The following is a 26,110-nucleotide window of genomic DNA, read 5'->3' on the forward strand; positions in this document are numbered from 1 at the left end:
GCTTGTAATCCCAGCTACTCGGGAGGCTGAGGCAGGAGAATCGCTTGAACTTGGGAGGTGGAGGTTGCAGTGAGCCGAGATCACACCATTGCACTCCAGCCTGGGCAACAAGAGCGAAACTCTGTCTCCAAAAAATAAATAAATAAAATATCATTTCCTGAACCCTACCTCAGACCTGCTGATATATGCTGGTCAGAATCGACATTAAATTTTTTGTTTGTTTTCTTTTTCAGTAGAGACAAACTCTTGCTATGTGTCCCAGGCTGGTCTTAACTCTGAACTCAAGCGATCCTCCTACCTCAGTCTCCCAAAGTACTGGGGTTACAGGCATAGCCCCTGCACCCAGCCTCAGAATCTACTTTTTTTTTGCCCCCCCCCCCCCCCCCCCCAGACGAAGTTTTGCTCTTGTTGCCCAGGCTAGAGTGCAATGGCGCGATCTTGGCTCACTGCAACCTCCGCCTCCCAGGTTCAAGCAGTTCTCCTGCCTCAGCCTTCCAAGTAGCTGGGATTACAGGCATGCACCACCATGTCCGGCTAATTTTGTATTTTTAGTAGAGACGAGGTTTCTCCATGCTGAGGCTGGTCTGGAACTCCTGACCTCAGGTGATCTGCCCGCCTCGGCCTCCCAAAGTGCTGGGATTACAGGTGTGAGCCACCATGCCCGGCCTGAATCTACATTTTTAACAAGAACCCAAGGTGATTCTGCTGAAAGCCATAAGACTAATAATGGAAAAAGCACTGGGGTAGAAGTTAGAAGACTTGTGCAGTAAAGGTAGCTCCTATCCTTAGCAGTTTCACCTCAGATAAACATTTAAATTTCTCAATCTTTTAAGTGGCATTATGTCTCATTCTATACACTGGAGAGAAAAATGAGAAATATATAGGTATATAAAACATATATGCCATATTTAGTTCCTGACACCCCCAAATCTTGTAAAAATATGGCTATGTGGAGGGTATAGCAACATCACAGTGATTACTGGTTGCAGAGCTAGAATTGAACCCAGGTGAAATTTCAGATGAGCTCAAAAAGTAGTAACCTGCGGTTCAAATACAGCCTGGTATATGTTTCGTTTAATTTCATTATTTTAGACTTCAAGCCAACACTTATCAATTAGAACATTTCACAGAAAAGAAATCTGAATTTCTGGCTTCTTTTAACAATTTCAGAAGATCCAGCAACACTGAGATTATAATCTTAGGTGGCAACAACCAGCTTCTCTAAACACAGCAAAACTCAGACCACTTGCTATTGTCTCACACTCACTCAATTTCAACTACGTATGCTATCATCAGGCCCCAACTCCTACTTCAGGTTTACATTCTTTGCTCCCTCCTTTTGAACCAAATGGGAATTACAAGAAAACCAAGTGGGAGTTCTAGCTACTGGTTTGGGAAGATTTAGTGAGAAAGGAAAAACTGGATTTAAAACTAATAAACTACATATGAAAAGATATTATACTACATGAAAAGATATTACACTTTGTTTTCTTTTCCAAGTGTTTATGTGCCATTGCTTTGAATTTTGGCGGTAAATTTTAAATGAATTTTTGAAATATTTTAATAAAATGTTTATTATAAAACACTTTTTACTTTATGTTCTTATCATTTTCAGATTTCATTCCACTTTAAAATACCAATGCTTCTCGTGGAAGAATAAAGAGATTCCACTAACTCACAGACACCTGTACTCCATGTATCCATCAGTAAGTATAGATGCACAGATAGAAAATAGTTGCTTGCTTTATTCTCACAATCTGAGACTTTTCACATTATTTTTAAAATTTTGAAATTACAAGTTAAATTGCTCAATTCCCTATTAGGCCTCCACTGTACCTTTAACTTCACAATTACTACAGTCATTATACTGTATTAAATTTGTTACATTTTTTGTTTCCCTATTAGAAATAAAGCTCTGGAGGGCAGAGGTTCTATCTTATTCACTCTTACTTAGTGCAGATCTGGCACATTCCTTTTCTTTCTTTTCTGGAGACAGTGTCTTGCTCTGTTGCCCAGGCGGCTCACTGTAACCTCCGCCTCCTGAGTTCAAGCTATTCTCATGCCTCAGTCTTCCAAGTAGCTGGGATTACAGGCGCACACGTGCGCCAACATGCCTGGCTAATTTTTATATATTTTGGTAGAGAGGGTTTCGCCTTGTTGACCAGGCTGGTCTTGAACTGGCCTCAAGTGATCCACCTGCCTCGGCCTCCCAAAGAGCTGGGATTACAGTTGTGAACCACCACACCCAACCCGGATCTGGCACATTTTAAGCATGCAATAAACATATGCAGAATACAAAACAAGAAAAGCAACAACAGAGAATACATAAATGCACAGTAATTACTATCCTTTAGGAATTTACTGTCTACTGAATTAGGTAAAAGAGACACATCAACAAAAATTATACAAGATTGACTATTTAAAATGCCACAGGAGAGAAACAGAAAGTACAAGAAATCAGGGAGGAAATTATAGTATGAGACGTAAGTTAGAGTATTTTCTTTTTCCCTGGACACCAATTTCCATCCCTAAATAATCTGGCAAAAGTTCTTACCACTCAACTTTAGCCTTAAGTTTCTAGTGAATTTATGCTCATCATGAAGAATATTTATGACCACTTCAAGTGCCCTACCAGAATATATCACATTCAGAATTATTTCTACTTTTTCTGGCCTGAATAACTACTGTATATTTCAATTCAGTGGCACTGGTATTTCTCACCACCATCATATCTCTCCAGGATAGACAAATAAGCTAGCACCTACAGTTTAGGTACATTACAGCATATTGGTTAAAAGCATAGGTTTTGGCACCATGATTCTACCACTTATTTGCTAGAAGATCTTGGGCGTGGTAGCTCACGCCTGTAATCCCAGTACTTTGGGAGGCCAAGGCGGGCGGAGGTCAGGTCAGGAGTTCGAGACCAGTCTGGCCAACACAGTGAAACTCCGTCTCTAATACAAATACAGAAAAATTAGCTGGGTATGGTGGCGTGCACCTATAATCTCAGCTATTTGGGAGGCTGAGGCAGGGGAATTGCTTGAACCAGCGAGGTGGAGGTTGCAGTGAGCCAAGATTGCACCACTGCACTCCAGCCTGGGTGACAGAGCAACACTCCATCTCAAAAAAAAAAAAAAGATCTTGGGCAAAGTATTGCTCAGAATGTCAATTTTCTCACCTGTAAAATAGGAATATCTACCTTGAAGAGGACTGAAGTTAGAAAATCCATATCTAAGCACTCAGTAAACAATAAATGATGGCTATTATAAAGGATTAACACTAAATCTAGTGAACAGGGGCTTGTTAGTCAAACATATGCATAAACTGACTATATATTGTCTTCATAGTTGACTTGTTTTATCAGCCTTCATAGTTACACCTTCCTTTCAATTTCCACTGCTATTACTCTTTCAAGTCCTTACCTATATTCATACCCAGACAACTTTCTAAATGGTTTTCCATCTTCATCCTCAGACATACTTTGACCAGACTATTATTTCATTTCCACCACCAATGCCTGGCTGGGGTAATGAAAAGAGATTTAGATGGCAAATCAAAGAATTTGGGTTTGGGTTTCAGCCCTATCATTAAAACATTCTGGAACCCTAAAAATAAATTTCTCAACTGTATAATGTGTTTTAACTTATCTTCAATTTTTTTTTTTTTTTTTTTTTTTTTTGAGATAGGGTCTCACTTTGCACTCAGGCTGGAGTGCAGTGGCATGATCTCAGCTCACTGCAACCTTGACCTTCTGGGCTCAAGTGATCCTCCCACCTCAGTCCTCCAGGTAGCTGGGACTACAGGCGCACGCCATCACATCCAGCTAATTTTTTTTTTTTTTTGTATTTTAAGTAAAGACGGGGTTTTGCCATGTTGCCCAGGCTGGTCCTGAACTCCTGAGCTCAAGCATCCACCCACATTGGCCTCCCAAAGTGCAAGGATTACAGGCGTGAGCCAACACACCCGGCCTTCAGTATCTCTTCTTGCTATAAGTCTATACCTCTGCCCTGATCAAAGTGCCTTTGGCTTACAAAATACAATTCCAGATTGGAGGAGCACTAAAGCCTTCCACATTCAGTGTGGCATGACCTTTGGAGGCAGAAGAACTGACATCTGAATCCTGATTCCATAGTTTACTGGTTGCTCATCCTTGGGCAACATACTAGACTTCTCTAAGACTCAGTTTCTTCCACAAAATGGGAACAACAGTAATTCTCTCAGGGGCTTATTGTAAGATTTAAATGAGATATTATTAAGTGATTAGCGTATACGATGAGATTTATATGCTAAGCATATGAGATTTGTGCCCATACTAGTATTTCCCATTTCTCCCTTCTATTTATAGGTCTGTGTGTGTGTGTGTGTGTGTGTTTTGAGACATGCTCTCACTCTGTCATCCAGGCTGGAGTACTACACTGGCAACGACATGGCTCCCTGCAGCCTCAACTTCATGGCCTCAAGTGATTCCCCCACCTAAACTGTCAAGTAGCTGGGACTAAGGGTGCACATCACCATGCCACGCTAATTCTTTTTTCTTGGTAGAGACAGGGTCTCACTATGTTGCCCAGGCTGGTCTCAAACTCCTGAGTTCAAAAGATGTTTCCACTTCGGCCTCCCGAAGTGTTGGGGATTATGGGCCATTGTGCCCAGCCTAGTTTGACTGAGCCTAGATTGCGCCATCGTGCCCAGCCTAGTTACAGTTTTTAAACTGTTCTTGGAGACCTAGAACTCTGCTTCAATCAAAACAACTGGTGGGTTCCCCCCTCTTTCATATACTGAAGTTTAACATTAAAAAAAAAATTGAGGTGGTTTCTTCTGTTAAAAAATGCGTAAAATCCACTACACCATGGACACAATATGCTCCACTAGCCATGCCTACTCTTTGTCAACTGCAATTACCTTGTATACATCAGTATCTCCTGTCTTTGGTAATATCTATTCCTCCCTCCTCAGGACTTCTTAGTGAAGTCACCCCTAGTTATTCTTCTTTTGAACCCTTATAGTATTTTATTATTATTTAGAGAAAAGGTCTTGCTCTGTTGCCCAGGTTGGAGTGCAGTGGCACAATCATAGCTCACTGTAACCTTCAAATCCTAGAGTCAAGCAATCCTCCCACCTCAGCCTCCCAGACAGCTAGGAATATAAGTGTGCACTACCTTGCCTAATTTTTAGAATGGGTCTAGTTGCCCAGGCTGGACTTAAAAGTCCCAGGCTTAACTGATCCTTCTGCCTTAACCTTTTGAGTAACTAGGACTACAGGCACATGCCACTGGAACTGCAACTTCTTTTCTGATTGTTATTTTGTCATGACTTAACTCACATTTAAGGTCTTTTCATTTATCCTTTAAATGTGATGATCTCCGTACTGAGAAACAAGTAGTCCCTTTCTATTCTATTTCTATCTTACTTTCCCTTTCAATTCATGTTTTCCTTTAAAAGAAGGAAATAATGCCCAATATTTATTATGTGCCAAATACTGATCTAGAGTGCGGATGTTTTGCACCGTCTCATTTAATGAAATAGATATTAGTATGCTCATTTTATTTATTTATTTATTTTTTTGAGATGGAGTTTCATTCTTGTTGCCCTGGCTGTAGTGTAATGGTGAGATCTTGGCTCACCGCAACCTCTGCCTCCTGGTTCAAGTAATTCGCCAGCCTCAGCCTCCAGAGTAGCTGGGATTACAGGCATGCACCAGCACACGCGGCTATATTTTGTATTTTTAGTAGAGACGGGGTTTCTCTGTGTTGGTCAGGCTGGTCTTGAACTCCCGAACTCAGGTGATCTGCCCGCCTCGGCCTCTGACAGTGCTGGGATTACAGGTGAGTTCACCATTCTCATTCAGTCTCCTCTCCTGAGATCCCTTTCATCTTTATATTTATTTTAATTTTTGTAGAGACAGGGTCTCGCTATGTTCCCTAGGCTAGTCTTGAACTCCTGGCCTCAAGCAATCCTCCTGTTTTGGTCTCCCACAGTGCTGGGGCTGCAGGGGTGAGCCACCACGTCCGGTCCTTTCCTTTTCTGTTTTATCCCTAAAACCTAACCTCTTACTGTAGACTGCCAATTCTGACGAATCTTGTTTATTATCTGGGCCTCTTCTCTATATTTATTCCATCAAAAAGGTCAAAGGCTCTACTGAAGGGGTGGCTTGCCCCTCCACACCTGTGGGCGTTTCTCGTTAGGTGGAACGAGAGACTTGAGAAAAGAAATGAGACACAGAAACAAAGTATAGAGAAAAAAAAAGTGGGCCCAGGGGACCCGCACTCAGCATACAGAGGACCCACACCCACACCGGTCTCTGAGTTCCCTTAGTATTTATTGATCATTATCTTTACCATCTTAGAAAAAGGGAAGTGACAGGACTATAGGATCATCTTAGGGAGAAGGTCAGCAGTAAGACATATGAATAAAGATCTCTGTGACACGAATAAGTTTAAGGAAATGTGCTGTGTCTTGATATGCATATGCAAATACCTTCATAAACCTTTTTAGTGCATAAACAGCAGCACTGCTAGCAAGTCCCACCTTTTGCCCTAAGGCGGATTGTCTCCTTTCTCAGTAAACAGAACGTACAATCCGGTTTTACACCAAGATGTTCCATTGCCCAGGGACAGGCAGGAGACAGATGCTTTTCTCTATCTCAACCGCCAACAACCGCCAAGAGGCCTTCTTTCCTCTTGTACTGGTCCTCCTCAGCACAGACCCTTCACGGGTGTCAGGCTGGGGGACGATCAGGTCTTTCCCATCCCACGAGGCCATATTTCAGCTTTCCTAGGCAGAGGTCCCTGCAACCTTTGGCAGTGTACGTGTCCCTGGGTACTTGAGATTAAGAGAAGGGTGATGACTTTCAACCAGCAAGTTGCCTTCAGGCACTTGTTTAACAAAGCACACCCTGCACAGCCCAAAATCCTTTAAACCTTGAGTTACCACAGCACATGTCTCTTGCAAGGACAAGGTTGGGGGTAGGGTCACAGATGAACAGCATCTCAAATACAGAACAAAATGGAGTCTCTTATGTCTACTTCTTTCTATATAGACACAGTAACAGTCTGATCTTTCTTTTCCCCACATCTACAGGCTCTGTATTTTATTTTACTAAATGTGGATCGTGAATAACTAAAATTATGGTTGCCTTTGGCAACATAGACTCCAGGACCCGCCGGGCGCAGTGGCTCACGCCTGTAATCCCAGCACTTTGGGAGGCTGAGGCGGGCGGATCACAAGGTCAGGAGATCGAGACCATCCTGGCTAACACGGTGAAACCCCGTCTCTACCAAAAATACAAAAAATTAGCTGGGCACGGTGGTGGGCACCTGTGGTCCCAGCTACTTGGGAGGCTGAGGCAGGAGAATGGCGTGGGCCCGGGAGGCGGAGCTTGCAGTGCTCCAGCCTGGGTGACAGAGCAAGACTCCGTCTCAAAAGAAAAAGACTCCAGGACTCATTTAATTATCAGGAAACAGAGATTATAGCTACATGCTTCTTCAAATACACCAGCTCTGTTTATAACTAAGCCTTCCTGACAATCCATACCTTGATTTGTGATTTGGGGGAGCTAAATGTTTGCTATCCCCCCACCAACCTATTCCCATTTTCAGTATCAGCTTTTCCTAAGAAGGGAAAAGGTATAAATATTGATTTCAAAGTCAGGCTTATAGTTGAATGGCAGACACTTAGTAGCTGTATCATCTTTCCAAAACTTTCAATTTACAAAATGAGTGGCCGGGTGTGGTGGCTCACGCTTGTAATCCTAGCACTGCAGGAGGCCGTGGTGGGCAGATCACCTGAGTTCGGGAGTTCGAGACCAGCCTGACCAACACGGAGAAACCCCATCTTTACTAAAAATACAAAATTAGCTGGGCGTGGTGGCTCACGCTTGTAATCCCAGCTACTCGGGAGGCTGATGCAGAAAAATTGCTTGAACTAGGAGGAAGAGGTTGTGGTGAGCTGAGATCCTGCCATTGCACTACAGCTTAGGCAACAAGAGTGAAACTCCATCTCAAAAATAAAAAATAAAAAATAAAATAAAATGAGCATACTAATATCTATTTCATTAAATGAGACGGTGCAAAACATTCGGACTCTAGATCAATATTTGGCACATAATAAATATTAAGCATTATTTCTTTTTTATAAAGAAAAACACGAATTGAAAAGGGAAAGTAAGATAGAAAGACAACTTAGCTTCTGTAAAGATTATTCAGAAAAATGTGTCTATGTCACTATAATATTAATGAAAATATTTTCTCAAAAAATGATTTTTCTTGACGGAGTTTCGCTCTTGTCACCCAGGCTGGAGTGCAATGGCACGAACTCAGCTCACTGCAACTTCTGCCTCCCGGGTTCAAGCAATCCTCCTGCCTCAGCCTCCTGAGTAGCTGGGATTACAGGTACCCGCCACCACGCCCCGCTAATTTTGTATTTTTAGTAGAGGCGGGGTTTCGCCATGTTAGCCAGGCTGGTCTCGAACTCCTGGGCTTAGGTGATCCACCTGCCTCAGCCTCCCAAAGTGCTGGGATTACAGGTGTGAGCCACCACACCCAGACAAAAAATGATTTTTCTTAAGAAATTAGTAAAATATTTATAGTGATTGATTGAGACAGGTCTTGCTTATTTATTTATAGAGACAGGTCTAGTTATGTTGCCCAGGCTGGAGGACAGGAAGTGCAGTGGCACATCACAGCTCACTACAACCTCCAACACTAGGGCTCAAGCAATTCTCTCACCTCAGCCTACCAAGTAGCTAGCTACTACCCAAGTAGTTAGGCGTGTGTCATCAGACCTGGTTAATTTTTCTATTTCTGTTAAGACAAGGTTTTATTATGTTGTCTAGGTTGGTCTTGAATTCCTGGCCTCAAGCTACCCTCCTGCCTCAGCCTCCCAAAGTGCTGGGATTACAGGCACGAGCCACCACACCAGGACAGAAGTCAGTGCAATATTAATTCATATTCTAATTTAACAATAAAGCCTAAATTGTAACATTACATGTTTCTATTATATTCTACTGAATTCAAATCTAGTTTTCTGCCTGTAATCCTAGCATTTTGCAAGGCCAAGGTGGGAAGACTGCATGAGGCCAGGAGTTTGAGACCAGCCTGTACAATATAGAAAGACCTCATCTCCAATGGGGAAAAAAAAAGTATAATTTTCCTTTAGTCATAAAATGTAGTCTAAACATAGTTGAGACTTACGTAATGCAGGCCTTACCCTACACTGTATTCAGCATTTATTTCCTAACTGAAATAAGACTGGCAAGGAGGTATACATAAATAAAACCAAAGAAATACCCCCAACTCTACTCTGTTTTCATTCTGCCTTCTTTAGGTCTTTTCTCAAACAACTACATTTTTTGAATAGTAATACAAGTATATAAATTTTTTTTTTTTTTTTTGAGACAGCGTCTTGCTTTGTTGCCCAGGCTGGAGTGCAGTGGTGCAATCTTGGCTCACTACAACCTCTACCTGCTGGGTTCAAGGGATTCTCCTGTCTCAGCCTCCTGAGTAGCTGGGATTACAGGCACATGCCACCACACCCAGCTAATTTTTGTATTTTTAGTAGAGAAGGGGTTTCACCATGTTGGCCAGGCTGGTCTTGAACTCCTGACCTCAGGTGATCGGCCCGCCTTGGCCTTCCAGTGCTGGGATTACAGGTGTCAGCTACTGCAACTGGCCCAAATTTTTAAAATATGGTAAAATACAACTCAGTTTCCCTTCAGAGAGTCTATCTTTACAAAAATTTTTATCTTCATGGTCAAGTAAATACAAACATAAACATACAAGCACACTCCTGTATACCCACAGAATGCACCACATTAATATTTCACAATAAAATGCCTCAGTTTTACTATACAAGCTACAGAGAATGTTCATCTCTCTCAACATATGTTTTGGCTAATGATTTTACAAAGTAAAATTTGTACATTTATTTATTTCAATCCCAAAACTTAAAACAATGTTCTTAAAATGATGTGTGAGATATCTGGAGATATATTCCAAATAAAACAAGCAAAACTTTGAAAAAGCTGCTTCAGTATCAACAAAAGGAATGTACATGTTGTTATACAGGAAGCAACTGTGTGTTAACAATCATATTAATTATTTAGCAACCAGGAAGAAATGCTTAAGAATTTTATATCCTAAACATTTTGTTAATTGCATGAAAAGGCCAGGCATGGTAGATCATACCTACAATCCCAGCACTATGGGAGTCCAAGGTTGGAGGATCACATGAGCCCAGGAGTTCAAGACCAGCCTGGGCAACATAGTGAGAGACCTGGTTCTCTACAAGAAATTTCTTAAAAATTAGGTGTGGGCTGGGTGCAGTGGCTCATGCCTGTAATCCCACCACTTTGGGAGGCCAAGGTGGGCGGATCACGAGGTCAGGAGATGGAGACCATCCTGGCTAACATGCTGAAACCCCGTCTCTACTAAAAAAAAAAAAAAAAATACAAAAAATTAGCCGGACGTGGTGGCAGGTGCCTGAAGTCCCAGCTACTCAGAAGGCTGAGGCAGGAGAATGGCGTGAACCCGGGAGGTGGACTTTGCAGTGAGCCGAGATTGAGCCACTGCACTGGGTGATAGAACCTGGGTGATAGAGCAAGACTCTGTCCCCCCCGCCAAAAAAAAAAAAAATTGGCATGGTGGCATGTTCCTGTACTCCCCACTACCCATGGGTCTAAGGCAGGAGGATCACTTGAGTCCAGAAGACCAAGGCTGTAGTGAGCTATGATTACACCACTGTACTCCAGCCTAGACAACAAAGCAAGACCCTTGTCTGAAAAAAAAAAAAAAAAAAAAAAGGTGGATTTGCTGGATTCAAGAATACATCCATTTTAATTTTTAAGTAATCCAAGTTGTTTCCTGTAATGGTTTTCACTAGTTGATATTTTCATGGCTATGATGTAAGTACCTATTTTCCTATAATCTTACCAGGCTAACTTTGGTCTTTCTCAAACTGATAAATACCTGAAGGAAAGTTGTTCTTTGCCTATAATGAGATATTACAGATATTTTCCCCAGTCTGTTTGTTGACTTTGTTTATGATGAAATATAGCCAAACTTATCCTTTCCTTTTTTGAGACAGGTTTGCTCTGCTGCCCAGGCTGGAGTTCAGTGGCATGATCACAGCTCACTGCAACCTCGAACTCCTGGAGTCAAGGGATCCTCCCGCCTCAGCCTTCCGAATGGCTAGAAATACAGATGCACGCCGCCATGCCCAGTTAATCTATTTTTAAAATTTTTTGTAGAAACGGGGTCTTGTTGTTGCCCAAGCTGGTCTTGAACCCTTGGCCTCAAGTGATCTTCCCACCTTCGCTTCCCAAAGTCCTGGGATTACAGGTGTTTAAGTCACTGTGCCTGGCCTTTTCCTTTTCTTAATGGCTTCTAAGTTTTGGGTTATGCTTAGAAAAGGTTTTCTAATTCAAATATTATTTTAAGATAATAATTCTACCATTGTTCATCCTAGTAACTTTATGATTTCATTTTTTACATTTAAACCTCTCATTCACCTGAAACTTATGTGGGGTAAGGAACAACAATGGGCACCCGACTTTTAAAATTCTGGGTTGTTATTCAGTTGTCCCAATGCCACGACTGAGTGACTGAGGCTGTTTCTAGATGTTAGATTTTTCAGAAGTTAGACTCAGCAGTAGAGATGACTAGTGAGCACAGAATTAGTGAACCAGACACCAAAATTAGGGATTTAGGGGCTCTAAAACACATCTAACATCAAAAGCACAGATCCTGAAGTTCACATATAAAGCACCTTATAAAGCATATAGAAAGCATATTAACTATTACTGAACCTTGGAAGCCCTAAGGATGCTTATCTCTAATTCAGTTAAAATAACTACGTACTATACAATAGGTGTTAATAATAAGCATATATGACATTTTTATAGTCTGTATAATGTGAGTTCACTTACTTTGTTTTCATAACTACTCTTTAAGAAGACAGGCAGAGATTTTAACTTCCATTTATTGCTGAGGAAAATAATTCAGTAATGGTACCTTGTCCCTTTACTCATAGGAAATGGTAGTGCCAAACTCAAACCCAGATCTTGTATTTCCAAATGTTAACAAACTGCCATTACACCCTGCACTAAGTACTTTTACACAAAAATTAGTGAGACTCCCTACTCACAAGGAGGTTGAAATAATTTTTTAATTAAATATACAGACTGATCACATACTTAATTTAAGTATGAAAGGAGTACACTAAAGTTGAAAACATCATCCTTGGCTTCAAGGAAACTTCAAAGGTCTACAGCAGTTAAAAAAAAGCAAGGCTTGCCGGGCGCGGTGGCTTATGCCTGTAATCCCAGCATTTTGGGAGGCCAAGATGGGTAGATCACAAGGTCAGGAGATTGAGACCATCCTGGCTAACATGGTGAAACCCCATCTCTACTAAAAACACAAAAAATTAGCTAGCCGGGTGTGGTGGCAGGCGCCTGTAGTCTCAGCTACTCAGGAGGCTGAGGCAGGAGAATGGCGTGAACCCAGGAGGCGGAGCTTGCAGTGAGCCGAGATCGTGCCAATGCACTCCAGCCTGGGGGACAGAGCAGGACTCCGTCTCAAAAAAAAAAAAAAAAAAAAAAAGCAAGACTTTAGGGACTGGGAAATAAACCTGAAAGTCAGGAACCATGTCTTATCTACTCTCTCCATGTCTTATGGTATTTACTGCTGCTATAACTAGAATGTAGTGTTAGGTCAGTAAATATGCATTGGTTGTCTCAATGTACTCATCGAAACTTCCAGACACGGTGAGATAGGAAATAATATCAGACCCCATTCATTTTTCTTAGGAAGTAAACTTTTGTCTGTCACCAAAGAATCAGCCAAATCATCAAATAGCACTTACACAATGTAACAAAGAAAGTTCGGCACCATTTCTGGGCTACACCTACTGACTAAATGTATTTCACAGAAAAATAAAATTATGAACTACATTCCATTTCAAAGCTGACAAAAGGTTACAAAACAACTTCCAGAACTGAATCCAGTCTAAATGCTACAAAATACAACTGTCATTCACTCTTGCTTTATTCTGAATTAAACACATCCTGTTTCTATAACAAATAATTGTTCATTATATTTCTCACCGGTAGTGTTTTTTTTTGTGTTGTTTCCTTCAGTTATCTTGTCAACATTATCTCTTCTTCAGGTCTTTTATTTTTAAATACTAACAAGTATCTGCCATATATAATAACTTTTTAAAAACTTTCTGAAATATTTTAACAAATATTAAGGGAGAATGAAACATGAATAAGAAAATATGAGTACAAAAATAAACTCAGTTTACAAAGTACAGCCACAGACAACTTCATTCCAGAGTCTGCATGCCCTATTCTCCAATCTATTCCGTGACAAGACATCAGCACTAGAGCCCCAAGAACTGCAACTTTTGTTGGCAAAAGCCTTGAATGGATCAAAATAATTTTTAAACCTTTGACAAAAAAGCCCAAAAGGACCAGGCTTAAAATTTTAGTAGATGCTTGCATGTGACATATGTTAAGAGTTCTAAACTCAAATAAAAAGGAAAGTTGACAATGAACTAGTCAATGTGAAAAACTTACAAAAGCATAAGCCGAGAAATTACATGCGATTCCTAGTCTATAAAATACCAAGGAGGCATTACTGTTTACGCTTGAGTGACAGGGCTTTCTTGAGTGGTTATTTATATCAATGGTTTAGTATGGTCAAAGAAATCTGTCATAAATTGCCTCAATACACAATAAATGCGGATATATTCTAGGTTAAATTATGTGGGTACTACAGAAAGCGATATGTGAGAGAAACCAGCACAATGCCTGCATGTACACTGTTGAATCTGACACTAGGAAAAAAACAGCCAGTTATGAAACAAACTCAATTCTTAATGTTGGAAACAGAATAAGGCTCCATTCTTTTTGGAGAATAAAGATACTAATCATTTAAAACAGATGGACTTCGCACCAACAATGTGGATATACTTAACATACATAACTGTACACTTAAAAATGATTAAGGTGCTAAATTTTATGTTATATGTTTTGGAAAGGGTGAGTTTTATTTATTTTTTTTAAACAGAGGGCCTCGCTCTGTCACCTAGGCTGGAGTGCAAAGGCCCAAACATAGCTCACTGCATCCTTGAACTCCTGGGCAAAAGTGACCCTCCCGCCTCAGGCTCCCTAATAGCTGGGACTATAGGTGTGTGCCACCAAGCCCAGGAAATAAAAAAAAATTTTTTTTTCTGTAGAGATGGGGGTCTTGCTATATTGCCCAGGCTGGTCTCAACTCCTGGCCTTAGGTAATCTTTCTGCCTCAGCTTCCCAAAGTGCTGGGATTTCAGGCGCTAGCCACTGCACCCGGCTATGTTACCTGTTTTTTAACAATTAAAAAGAAAAAAGCCCTTCAAATGAGCTTTAAATTTCCCTTGAATTTTGTTTTTTTTTTTTAAGACAAAGTCTAGCTCTGCTGCCCAGGCTGGAGTGCAGTGGCGCGATCTCGGCTCACTGCAACCTCTGCCTCCCAGGTTCACACCATTCTCCTGCCTCAGCCTCCCAAGTAGCTGGGACTACAGGCGCCCGCCACCACGCCCGGCTAATTTTTTGTATTTTTAGTAGAAACGGGGTTTCACTGAGTTCGCCAGGATGGTCTCGATCTCCTGACCTTGTGATCCACCCGCCTCGGCCTCCCAAAGTGCTGGGATTACAGGCGTGAGCCACCCGCGCTCGGCCTAAATTTCCCTTGAATTTTTAAATGAATAGATTAATGAGTTATTGAGTACTTACTATATATACCTGTTATCATGGAGATGGAGGTAAAATATGGATAAAACCTAATTCCTCTTTTCAAGAAGCTCAAAGTTCAAAGGGAACCAAAATTCTAAACTGTTCTTTTTGTTTTTGTTTTTGTGAGACAAAGTCTCCGTCACCCAGGCTGGAGTGTAGTGGTGCAATCGAGGGTCACTGCAGCCTCAACTTTCTGGGCTCAGGCAATCCTCCTACCTCAAACCTCTTGAGTAACTGACACCACAGGAATGGACTACCAAGCTCAACTAATTTTTGAGGGGTGTGGTATAGGGGGAGATAGAGATGGGGTCTATGTTGCCTAGGCTGGTCTCAAACTCCTGGGCTCAGGCAATCCTCCTGCCTCAGCCTCCCAAAGTGCTGAGATTATAGGCATAAGCCGCAGCACCCTGCCTAAAATCTCCTTAAAAACAAAAATTGAAAAAAAAAAACAAAAAAAAACAAAAAACAAAAATTGAAAATAACTTTGGATCACCCAAAGTAGGTGAGTAGCCATTTACCTATCCTTTCTTAAACACTCATCTATCTCTTCCCCCTCCTTTCCCTCTGCAGGTTCTAGTTGTACATTAAAGTCTCTGAAGCTTAACATGAAAAATTCTGGGATTCAAACAGATTTGCTAGCCACTATGAAACAGCCCCACCTTGTGTGCCTGAACAAAGAGAATAACAATCAACAATGTTCCTGGGTGTCCTCGAATAGAAGAGGTATTTCAAATTGGAGAGAAAAGCAAATCTAGTCTTCTTGTCTTCTTCTAAAGCAATCACCTCCATTCAAGTCAACCCAACACTTAAAACTATGCAAACCACTGGGACAAATTCTATCAAAAAGTCATCTCTATCTCAGTCCTGATTATCTTCTCTCTTCTAGGCTCTTATAAAATATGTGGTCTATCCCATATGAATTGCTCTTAATCAGAGTATTCTTTGTATTGTTTGCAAAACGTTCTTGTGCCACTGGAAGGAAAATAAGTTTAAAGGTAATTAAATATTTCTATTTCCCCAAAAGAACAGGTTAATGCTTAGTAATGAATATTTCATTAAAACATATTTATTGAGTATCTCCCATGTGTCACCGATGAACAGAATTTGTAGAAGAAGAATTTTAAAATTAAAGGTTTTAATAACTGAAACATCCTGGCTGGGCACGGTGGCTCAAGCCTGTAATCCCAGCACTTTGGGGGGCCAAGGCGGGCGGATCACGAGGTCAGGAGATCAAGATCATCCTGACTAACACGGTGAAACCCCGTCTCTATAAAACTACAAAAAATTAGCCGGGCATGGTGGCAGGAGCCTGTAGTCCCAGTTACTCGGGAAGCTGAGGCAGGAGGATGGCGTGAATCTGGGAGGCAGAGCTGGCAATGAGCCGAGATCACACCACTATACTCTAGCCTGGGCAACAGAGCGAGACTCTGTCTCAAAAAAATAAATAAATAAATAACTGAAACATCCTATTTCAAGCCCTGTCCTCTTGGTTTCTCTTTTTAATTAATTTTTTCTTTAAAAAAAATCAAGACAGGGTCTTGCTATCTCGCCCAGTCTGGTCTTGAACACCTGGCCTCAAACAATCCTCCTGCCTCAACCTCCCAAACTGCTGGGATTACAGACATGAGCCACTACACCTGTCCTTGTGTTCCTCTCAACACACTTGATCAGACTCTGGCATTCATATTGTGAAAATTCATTTCCAAAATCAAAGAACTAGTCAACAGTAGCACACTTCTCCCCAAAGATGCCTATTATACAATAAGCTCCCACATGATCAGATGTAGAGGCACAATGATTCCCATAATTTCTTTTTTTTTCTTTTTTTGAGACAGAGTCTCACTCTGTCGCCCAGGCTGGAGTGCAGTGGCGTGATCTTGGCTCACTGCAACCTCTGCCTTCCAGATTCAAGCAATTCTCTGCCTCAGCCTCCCTAGCTGGGACTACAGGCATGTGCCACCATGCCTGGCTAATTTTTGTATTTTTAGTAGAGACAGGGTTTCACCATGTTGGCCAGACTGGTCTTGAACGCCTAACCTAGTGATCCACCCGCCTCAGCCTCCCAAAGTGCTGGGATTACAGGCATGAGCCACCGTGCCTGGCCAATTCCCGTAATTTCTGAGGTAGCATTCACATCACATCTGCAAAGAACAAACAGTAGCTCTTGAATCTGAGAGAGCTAAAAAGTGAATGCAGTTGGTTGGTTTTCAACTAGGGAGAACTCAGAAGCTGAAATATTAGTATTTTGTTTTTAATCCAAATGACTGGTATAAACAGAGTAACAAATGCAACGGAAACGTTAAGCCATACATTTTCCAGACTTTGATAGGAACCTGAGAAATAACCTCTCTGCTCAGAGAGCCCTCAAAAACCTCTGCTTTCATTTTATGTTTCTTGGAGGTTAGTTTTTCTTTTCTACCACTACATAAATTACTTATTGCATAGCAAAAGAGCCAGGGCAATCACCAGCTTCAGGGAGAATTTAAAACGATAAAAATTAAATTCTGCTACTGAATGATTCTCTTTATAGTACGGAACCCACAATACATTACTAAATAGCACAAAGAAAGCATACTCTGATATTTTGTATTCCTTTTACTCCACCCACCCATCACCTCCACCAAAAAAAAAAAAAAAAAAAATGTAAAACAGGCTGAGCCACACACAGTATGTTTGACTTGCAAGTTTCGATGATACAGCAGCTTACTCTTGTAAATTACTGGCAAATATACAGGCTTAACAGTGACTTAAAATATAGTTATATAGTTATAGGACAAATAGACTATTCTAAGGGGAAAAGGGCAGGGGGGAGAAACCCAAGCACTTTTTAAAAACACAACAAATATATTCAGGTACAACATCTGCATCAGAAATGGTTTTCTTTCTTTTTCTTTGATAAATGTAAACACTTACCCTGAAGAGATTTTCCCAATCCCTGGCCCAGCTTCCACCCATGTTTCTGGAGTAAGCGGTGTCCAATATTATCCTGACAGACAGAACAGAGAGACAAACCAAAAATATTCCAATAATATATTCTTCCCTTCCTAGAGACATTTAAACAGATGATGAGCAAGAGATACTTCTACATATATGCATGCAAAAAGGTGCTAATAATAGGGTAAATGTGCCCAATAAGAGGGACATTAATGTAAAAAGAAAAGCTGGCTAGTATTTTATATGGGAAGAACATATGGGGTAAGGGTCCTTTCTGATGGTGTGCTGGGCAACTTTTGTATATAACATCTTAAAATGGAGAAAAAGGGGAAAGGGAAAAGGGGAAGAATACATTTATGAAGTTTTAAAATAACATTAAAAAGCATAAAATCAAGGTACTTATACAGTCATATCCACCACCTAAACAGCACCACTTTAAGATTTTTTTTTTTTTAAAGAAAATCTACATTGTGTTTAGTTGTTTTGTTTATGTGTCAGGCTTTCATGATACAAAGTAAGTTGTAAGTGTAAGACTGCCCCACCACTAGAAATGAAAAAACAATCAGAGCAAAATCCAGGCTAGACTTGATTGGTTTAAAAAAAAAATAATAATAATATATATAATATAAATATTTAACTAGCATGCAGCCAATATTAAACTGAAAAAACAGTGAGGTTAGTAAAACAAGAAATTAAGTTGATTAAACAGAAAAATAAAATGAGCTCAAGCACAGACTGAGTGATGCATTTCAACATGTAGTCTAACAAAAATGCTAAGATGTTAGAATGAAACAGGCCTAGCAATAAGTTAACAGTAAAGAACCATTAGTGCATGTAGGGGGGAGAAACCAACACACATAATGTCTCATCTTCCCAGGAGCACATTCAAAAAGGTATTTCAATGTAAACTGCATGAAAAAAATGCTAGAAACAACAATTAAATGTCAGCTTTCGTTTAAGAGGTCAAGGTATTGGAAACATCTGCAGCCCTTTGTCCAATTCTTTGCTTTTTACAGTTATTGTGAAGTACCAAGACAAGGCTAAAAATAAGCACTAACTGTATATCAGAAAAAATGATGCTATTCATCCAATGGACAACACTGAAAAATTCTAAACACAAAGTATTCTATATGTATTAGAATGTAATTTATAGTATTAATCCACAGAAGATTAAAAGTAGCAATAAAAGTAACGTTAGCAGAAAACAAAGGTAAATCATTTGAAAATCTCGTATTTCCTGAAGTCAATTTATAAAGCTGACTAAACCACAAATTTCTGCATTAAAACCAAATATTGCACATTAAACTGTTTGTCTGACATCTCCATATTCAATGATAAAGTGCTCTTTGAACTCGAGAGGAAAGAAAAACATTTTTTTACTGTTACCTTCTTTAACCAGAAGTTAGAAGAAGATTAAGCCTCCCATATGCTCTGTTTGTTTAAGGACAATTTCCTTCTATAAGTTTATGACAGCATGCAACCTGGAAAACTGGGCTAAGCAGCTAATTATTTCGTTGATGGGGAAAAATCAGGACACTTTTTTTTTTTTTTTTTTTTTTTTTTAATACAGCGTCTTGCTCTGCTGCCCAGGCTGGTGTGCAGAGGTGCAATTATAGCTAACTGCAGCCTTGACCTCCTGGGCTCAGGCAGTCCTCCCACCTCAGCCTCATGAGTAGCTGGAACTATGGGTATACATCACTATGCCTGGATAATTTTTTTATTTTTTGTAGAGATGAGATTTCACTATGTTGCCCAGGATGATCTAGAACTCCTGGGCTCAAGCAATCCTCCCTCCTCAGCCTCTCAAAGTACTGGGATTACAGGCATGAATCCAAGATACTTTTTTAAAAGCAAAACCTGGAGGCAAATTATAATGAAAAAATTGTTTCTAAAACAAAACATATTGTTTCAAATATACATATAAAATCATTATGGTGCACAAAAGTTTGCTGCAAGTTATTTTTGCTCCATACCATATCTGAAAGAATTAGAAACACTACTGATTCCAAGCACTGACTTCCACATTACTACACATTACAAAAACTTAATATAACACTACTGCTGCTGCGGCTTCTTCCCTTCCCCGTTCCAAACTGAACTGCCAGGAAAAGCATTCCCTTACCCAGTGCTCAGTGTCTAACTATTTATAACTTTATTACCCCCTAAAAAAGAAAAGACTAAAAGTCTCAATATAAGTAATGTTAGCAGAAAACAAAAAGGTAAACAGGCCCTTATTTTACTACTATGAAAGCAAACTTACCTGTGCAGAAAATCCTTATTTCATATCGTAATTCCTACAACTGAATAATTCTAGAAAGGACAAGGATAGCAGAATGACTCTAAGAATATATGGTTTATTAAATAATTGTTTAATCTCTTAACAGACTCATAACTATATTTGACACCAAGATTTAGGCATTAAACAATGCTGACAAAAATTGTTGCTCCCCCCCCCAATTTTGTTGTTGTTGTTTTTAAAGAAAACTCAATCTTTGCCTAAGTGGAGATGAGACATTATGCTGATTGTGTTATATTATGAATGCACTAAAATAAACAGACAGATGAAGCAGTATGCTATTTCCAAAAGCAGTGCAAGTGGAGTGAAAGCATTTCCATACGAACCTGGCTTTAAAAACTGGGCTGTCAAAAGAACAGTTAAATGTAACACAAAGTAAGAAACTGTCCAATCACTAATGGTCGTTTTTTTTTTTTTTTTTTTTTTTTTTTTTGTCGTTTTCAATTCACTGCTTGCAAGTAATGTATTTATTAAAGAGTGAAAGCATAAGTAAATTCACGAGTCAAGACCAGCTGAGAGATTCAAGAGCAGCGTGTTGTGACTGACAACAGTGAAAGGAAAAGCAAATGTTAAAGGGAGAGGGAGAAAAAAAAGAAAAAATTAAGGTTATACACATTAGCACCACTTTTACAAAACCACTCAAGAGGATGGCTGTCACCTTCTCAGAAAAAAAATCATTGATAGAAAATGGTAGTGGCATTTCTCTTCTAAAACTTTAGTTTAAAACTGTTCTTTAATTAAATCTACTTTCTCAGGGACTATAATAAAATATTTAACATGCCACTCTAAGTCCTTCCAGTCATAACAAAGACAACAGAAACAATGGACACATCTCCCAGAATCTCCTCCCCTCACCAACCTCCTAGGGTAAATGAATGACCAACACAGAAAAACTGGACCTTTCCTATCATTTGAAACTACCTGCTTTTGGAGGAAAAAAGGCAGCTCTGTGACTCTGCAGGAGGGGCTAGTATTCAGTATGGGCTCCCTTCCTACCAATAAAAGAAAAAAAAAGGTTTTATAAACACTCATCAAAAATCCAATAGGCTTAAGGTAAGGTTTTATAAACATTCATCAAAAATCCAACAGGCTTAAGGATGACAGCTAACACAAGGAGGCACACCAAAATAATTTATAACAAAGTAAAACAAACCAGACTTGTCTACCTCTGAAATGATCAAAATTTTCTCTGTGAAAGAACAAGAAATTCAATAACCAGTCTGTGGGAAACAAGCAATCTATTCTTTCTGTTTACGACTGTAATTTTTGCCAATTATTCCAGGATTTTTTTTTTTTTTCAGACGGAGTCTCACTCTGTAGCAGGCTGGAGTGCAGTGGTGCAATCTCAGTTCACAACAATCTCCACCTCCTGAGTAGCGGGGACTACAGAAGCATGCCACCACACTCGGTCAATTATTTTTTTTGTATTTTTAGGAGAGACAGGGTTTCACCACGTTGGCCAGGTGGTCTCAAACTCCTGACCTCAAGTGATCCGCCTGCCTTGGCCTCCCAAAGTGTTGGGATTACAAGCATAAGCCACCACGACTGGCCCATGGATGCTATTTATAACACCAAGTTGGCACAAGTAGCTTACAGCTCAAACAGGTAATCTAGACAGAAAAAGGGCAATGAACACTAAATTTCTTTGTTCCTTTTTTTTTTTTTTTGAGATGGGATCTCACTCTGTCATCCAGGCTAGGGTGCAGTAGCACAGTCACAGCTCATCACATCCTTGACCTGCAAGGCTCTCAAGTGGTCCTCCCACCTCGGCCTCCCAAAGTGCTGAGATTACAGGTGTGAGCCACCATGCCCAGCCAATTTATTTCCAAAGCAGTAATTATTTTTAAAAATAATTTTTTAAAAAGTAACTCTTTACTTAATTTCAGTTACTATAATAATGACTAAAAATCTTTCAGTTTTTGTTTTATAAATATATAATTTGGGGTTTAATTATAATCTCATAGAACCAAAAATAAATTACAGAAAATATTTTCATTTTAAAAACTCTGGTTAACAACTAACAAAGATGCATGATAGAGGTAGTCTGTTTATACTTTTTTTTCTTCTAAAGTCAACTTGATACAATTTAAATGTACATGGAAGAATTCCAAAGAAATCCGAACTTTAATAAATAAGGCAAAGCTTATTTATTATGCAGAAAAGCTGGTTTTCTACATAATTCAGAGTTCTCACAAACCACCTATTTGTTTTCTCTCTCTGCTCAAGACCCCAAAATGGTGGCTGTGTGGCCTGTTCTTTGGTTGGAAATGAAGTTCTTCTAATTCTGGTTAAACCATGGAGCTATGCTGAAAACTCAAACTTTTTCACCTAGATTACCTTAGTTGGCCTTTTTTACTCCCCCATTTCTACACATAAATATATCATTAAAATGCTACATTTTTATCATTTGTTCTTCTTTAATAAACATGTCAGAAAAGGGATATAATTTTTAAGTGGGAAGATCTTTGAAAATGAGAAATCTGTATTATAAACAACTACCAATATGCTGAAAACACAATACCAGCAATTTAAAAATACTTCATTCTTAACTGTTTCAGCCATTCCTCAACATTTTTATTAATTAAATACCAAGTAGAAACTTTCTGCTCCATGAAGCTGTATGCCACCACAGTAACAATGATCATTTTGGCAACAGCACCACCAATACACATGTATGATGAGAGCCTGCCAAAACACAGGAAAAAATTTACTTAATTGTATGAAGCTGGCTGTAAGTTTTTACAGTAGGAAACAGCCTATTATGTCTCAAGAGAAAACCATGCTGCAGGTATGCCCATGACTGGATGAATACTAATTCTATACTGAATTTTGTTTTAGTTGCAGCCACATTCAATTTACATCATTTAGCCCATTTTCAACAGTGACAAAACAGTAAGTCTCTTGAGTGGATTGTAAGCTTTGCTGATTGTGTATTAAAGACTATAAGCAAGAACCAAGGCTACTAGGTGAACCCATGCAAACAAGTTGTAAAAATTCCCAAAACAAAAACTCTATAGCTCACTACAGATGACACAATGAAGACTAGAGAGAAAAGCCACATAGTAATGCTACACCATTCAGCTCCAAGAAGCACATTATTTCTAGTGCAGTCCATATATGATCACTGCTAAATGTCAAATCAGCAGTCTTATAGAGTTACAGTTTGGAACTAGTGGAGTCCACAGATCTAGACAGATATGCAACATGACAAAACCCAATTATACATATACTTCCAAATCCTTAAGATGCACAAACTAAACATCAGCAACTGGAGTTTGAAGCTTACACTAATTTTTAAACCTGTCATGCTGACAACCATAAAGAAAGAATTTTAATCAGTCAGGTAGAGCAAGGACCGACTAATGGCTGATGGGTAGTTGCACTTCCAACTACAACAATAACAACATGTTTTAAGTCTATGATGCAGGCATTTTGCCTTCTATACAGCTTAAAGTCATTCTCCCATCTGATCCCTCATCTTTTTTTTTTCTTGAGATCGAGTCTCGCCCAGGCTGGAGTGCAGTGGCACAATCTCGGGTTCAAGAGATTCTCCTGCCTCAGTCTCCCGAGTAGCTGGGACTACAGGCGTGTGCTACCACACTCGGCTAAGTTTTGTATTTTTAGTAGAGACGGGGTTTCACCGTGTTAGCCAGAATGGTCTCGATCTCCTGACCTTGTGATCCACCCGCCTTAGCCTCCCAAAGTGCTGGGATTATAGGCGTGAGCCACCATGCCTGGTGCATTTTTTTTTTTTTTTTTGGGACGGAGTCTCGCTCTGTCACCCAGGTTGGAGTACAGTGGCATGATCTCGGCTCACTGCAACCTCTGTCTTCCAGGTTCAAGCGATTCTCCTGCCTCAGCCTCCTGAGTAGTTGGGATTACAGGCGTGTGCCACCACACCTGGTTCTTTTTTTATTTTTAGTAGAGACAGGGTTTCACCGTGTTGGTCAGGCTGTTCTTGAACTCCTGACCTCGTGATCTGCCCGCCTCAGCATCCCAAAGTGCTGGGATTACAGGGGTGAGCCCCTGCGTCCGGCCCGATTCCTCATCTTCTAACTATGATAAAGGTCATAAAGGACCACATATCCTAAATAACACCAACTAATTGTGCTGTGATTCAATCCTAGACAGAGCTATGGCTTTAGATCAAGCTTTGTTTTGTAAAAATTTTGTCTTTAAGTAAGTGGAGGTTATAATATTTGAGACCTAAATATCTTATAAAGCAATAACAACTTTTAAAATTCAAATTCAAAGTTTTTCGTAATAGGGATAAAATGTTAACACTTTCCAACTTGTTTTTAATAGAGATAATCAAGTTGTTTAGCAATTCTTTCATAATTTTCTTAAAAAGATGTTTTATTCTTGAGGAAAAATTTCACTGAAAGATATCTGGTTGGTTGAAGTAAATAAGGAAAATAGAACTTTTCCAAAAATATTATTAAATGCTTTATAAATGCTGGATTTTGACGTATTTTCAACATTTACCTATTAAAATTGAAATACCAATATCTCACTAACAAATCTGGGTTTCAGAAATTCACTAAAAGCATAATACATTATTGCATCTTCATGCCTCATTTCCCAACTTGCTGGTTTGCATCAAATCTAGCCTACTACAAAATAAAAAGACCTTAATCCTATACTCACAATAACCGTTCACACAGGCATATTCTTGGCACAAACCTGTGCAGAGACTTCCACGGTTACCAGCTGCTGCAGATTACCTTTAGTTAAAAAAAAATGACTAGACCTTTAGCTCCTGCAATGATCTGTAGACTCCCAAAGCTGCATATTTCCAGCCACTTTTGAGTTGCATGCTGTAGCAAAACAGTCAGCACCTCTCAATAGATATTGCTGCAGAGAAAGATTTTAATTCAGCACTCTTTCTGTGTTAGAAGCAACACCATTTCCCCCTAAAAACAAAACAGCTTAATATAGCCAGCCAGCCATATAATTAAATATTTACTTATCATTTGGTGGGCATTCCTTAGGTGATAAGGGACTTCTTTTGTTTGGTGGGAGGGAGGGAACACTACCTACTTTGATGCCAATCACTGTAGGAGTTTCTCTTAAAACTTAAAATTTTCTGTGACCAAAAAAAATGTCAAAAAAAAGAGAGGAACACTTAAAATTTTACTTCCAAATGATCAGGCAACAGAAATGAGATCCCTCTTATCTTGTGTGTCATACCTTTTTTTTCTTATTTTTCTTTACATCTTTATTCTCCCAGATCCTATGTCCTACTTCTATCTAATACAATGTAGGCCATGAAGTTCTCTCCTACAACCTAAACTATCACATCACAAATAATGTATATATTTATCTTTCAGAAGTAAATTTTCATTGAAAGTGTCATTACTAATATACATTTGTGAACATGCATTTATTTATTTAAAAAAATTAAATATCCAGCCTGAGCATTATATACTATTTGCTATTTTAAGTGGAGAAGGTAGCACTACTTAATAAATAAGGTATATATCAATTCTACTCCTACTGAATGAGATTATTCAACAATGATTACTCAATTAGTAATTACTCAATTAGTAATATACAGAACACTGCCTTCTGATAGTGTTCTCCCTATATGTGGCAGAAAAAGTCCTGGACATTATGAGAGGTAAAATAGCTTTAGCCTCATGTGCCATAGGAATGAAATTTCCAAAAATATTTCAGTGTATCCCTCTAGGCTTAAAAAATGTTAAATATCATTTAATTTAGGGGTTTAAAAAAATATTTGTTAAGTATCGTAATAATGAATACTAGGTTGCAAATTTCATCTAATTAAATTTCTTGCTGCTGTTGAGTATCCACAGAATTATAGCTTGTGTAAGAACATTAACCAACCATGCACCTTATAGAATATGGTACTGGGGAGTTGATTCTGACAGCTTGGTCTTAAACTTAGACCCTCCTGTTTTTTGTTTGTTTTTGAGATGGAGTCTTGCTCTGTCACCCAGGCTAGAGTGCAGTGGCACGATCTCGGCTCACTGCAACCTCAGCCTCCCGGGTTCAAGCCATTCTCCTTCCTCAGCCTCCCGAGTAGCCGGGACTACAGGCGCCTGCCACCGCGCCCGGCTAATTTTTGTATTTTTAGTAGAGACGGGGTTTCA

The 26,110-nt window shown here is 39.5% G+C and overlaps 1 protein-coding gene and 1 long non-coding RNA gene across 6 annotated transcripts in view; both read right to left on the reverse strand.

Moving 5' to 3' along the window:
- GPATCH8 (G-patch domain containing 8) overlaps positions 1-26,110 on the reverse strand; it is a 112,368-nt gene that overhangs the window by 53,067 nt on the left and 33,191 nt on the right. For 2 of the 5 annotated variants that reach the window (XM_023191453.2, XM_023191455.1), the window contains exons 3-4: positions 20,324-20,341; positions 17,681-17,753 (exon numbers count right to left, since the gene is read on the reverse strand). The exons of 1 other annotated variant lie outside the window; for it this stretch is intronic. Coding sequence is in view for 1 of the 4 variants with exons in the window: in XM_023191452.2 (XP_023047220.1) it covers positions 17,681-17,753 (73 nt within the window). In the remaining 3 variants the exon portion in view is untranslated. The remainder of the gene's footprint in view (positions 1-17,680; positions 17,754-20,323; positions 20,342-26,110) is intronic. 2 more of the 5 variants (XM_023191452.2, XM_023191456.1) reach the window with 1 other exon arrangement.
- Positions 20,402-21,385, reverse strand: LOC111525819. Its single transcript, XR_002726201.2, has 2 exons — positions 20,919-21,385; positions 20,402-20,538 (listed from the first exon to the last, which is right to left on the reverse strand). It is a non-coding gene; the product is annotated as an uncharacterized LOC111525819 (long non-coding RNA).

This window comes from Piliocolobus tephrosceles, chromosome 16 (assembly GCF_002776525.5).
Source record: "Piliocolobus tephrosceles isolate RC106 chromosome 16, ASM277652v3, whole genome shotgun sequence".
Lineage (NCBI taxonomy): Eukaryota > Metazoa > Chordata > Mammalia > Primates > Cercopithecidae > Piliocolobus > Piliocolobus tephrosceles.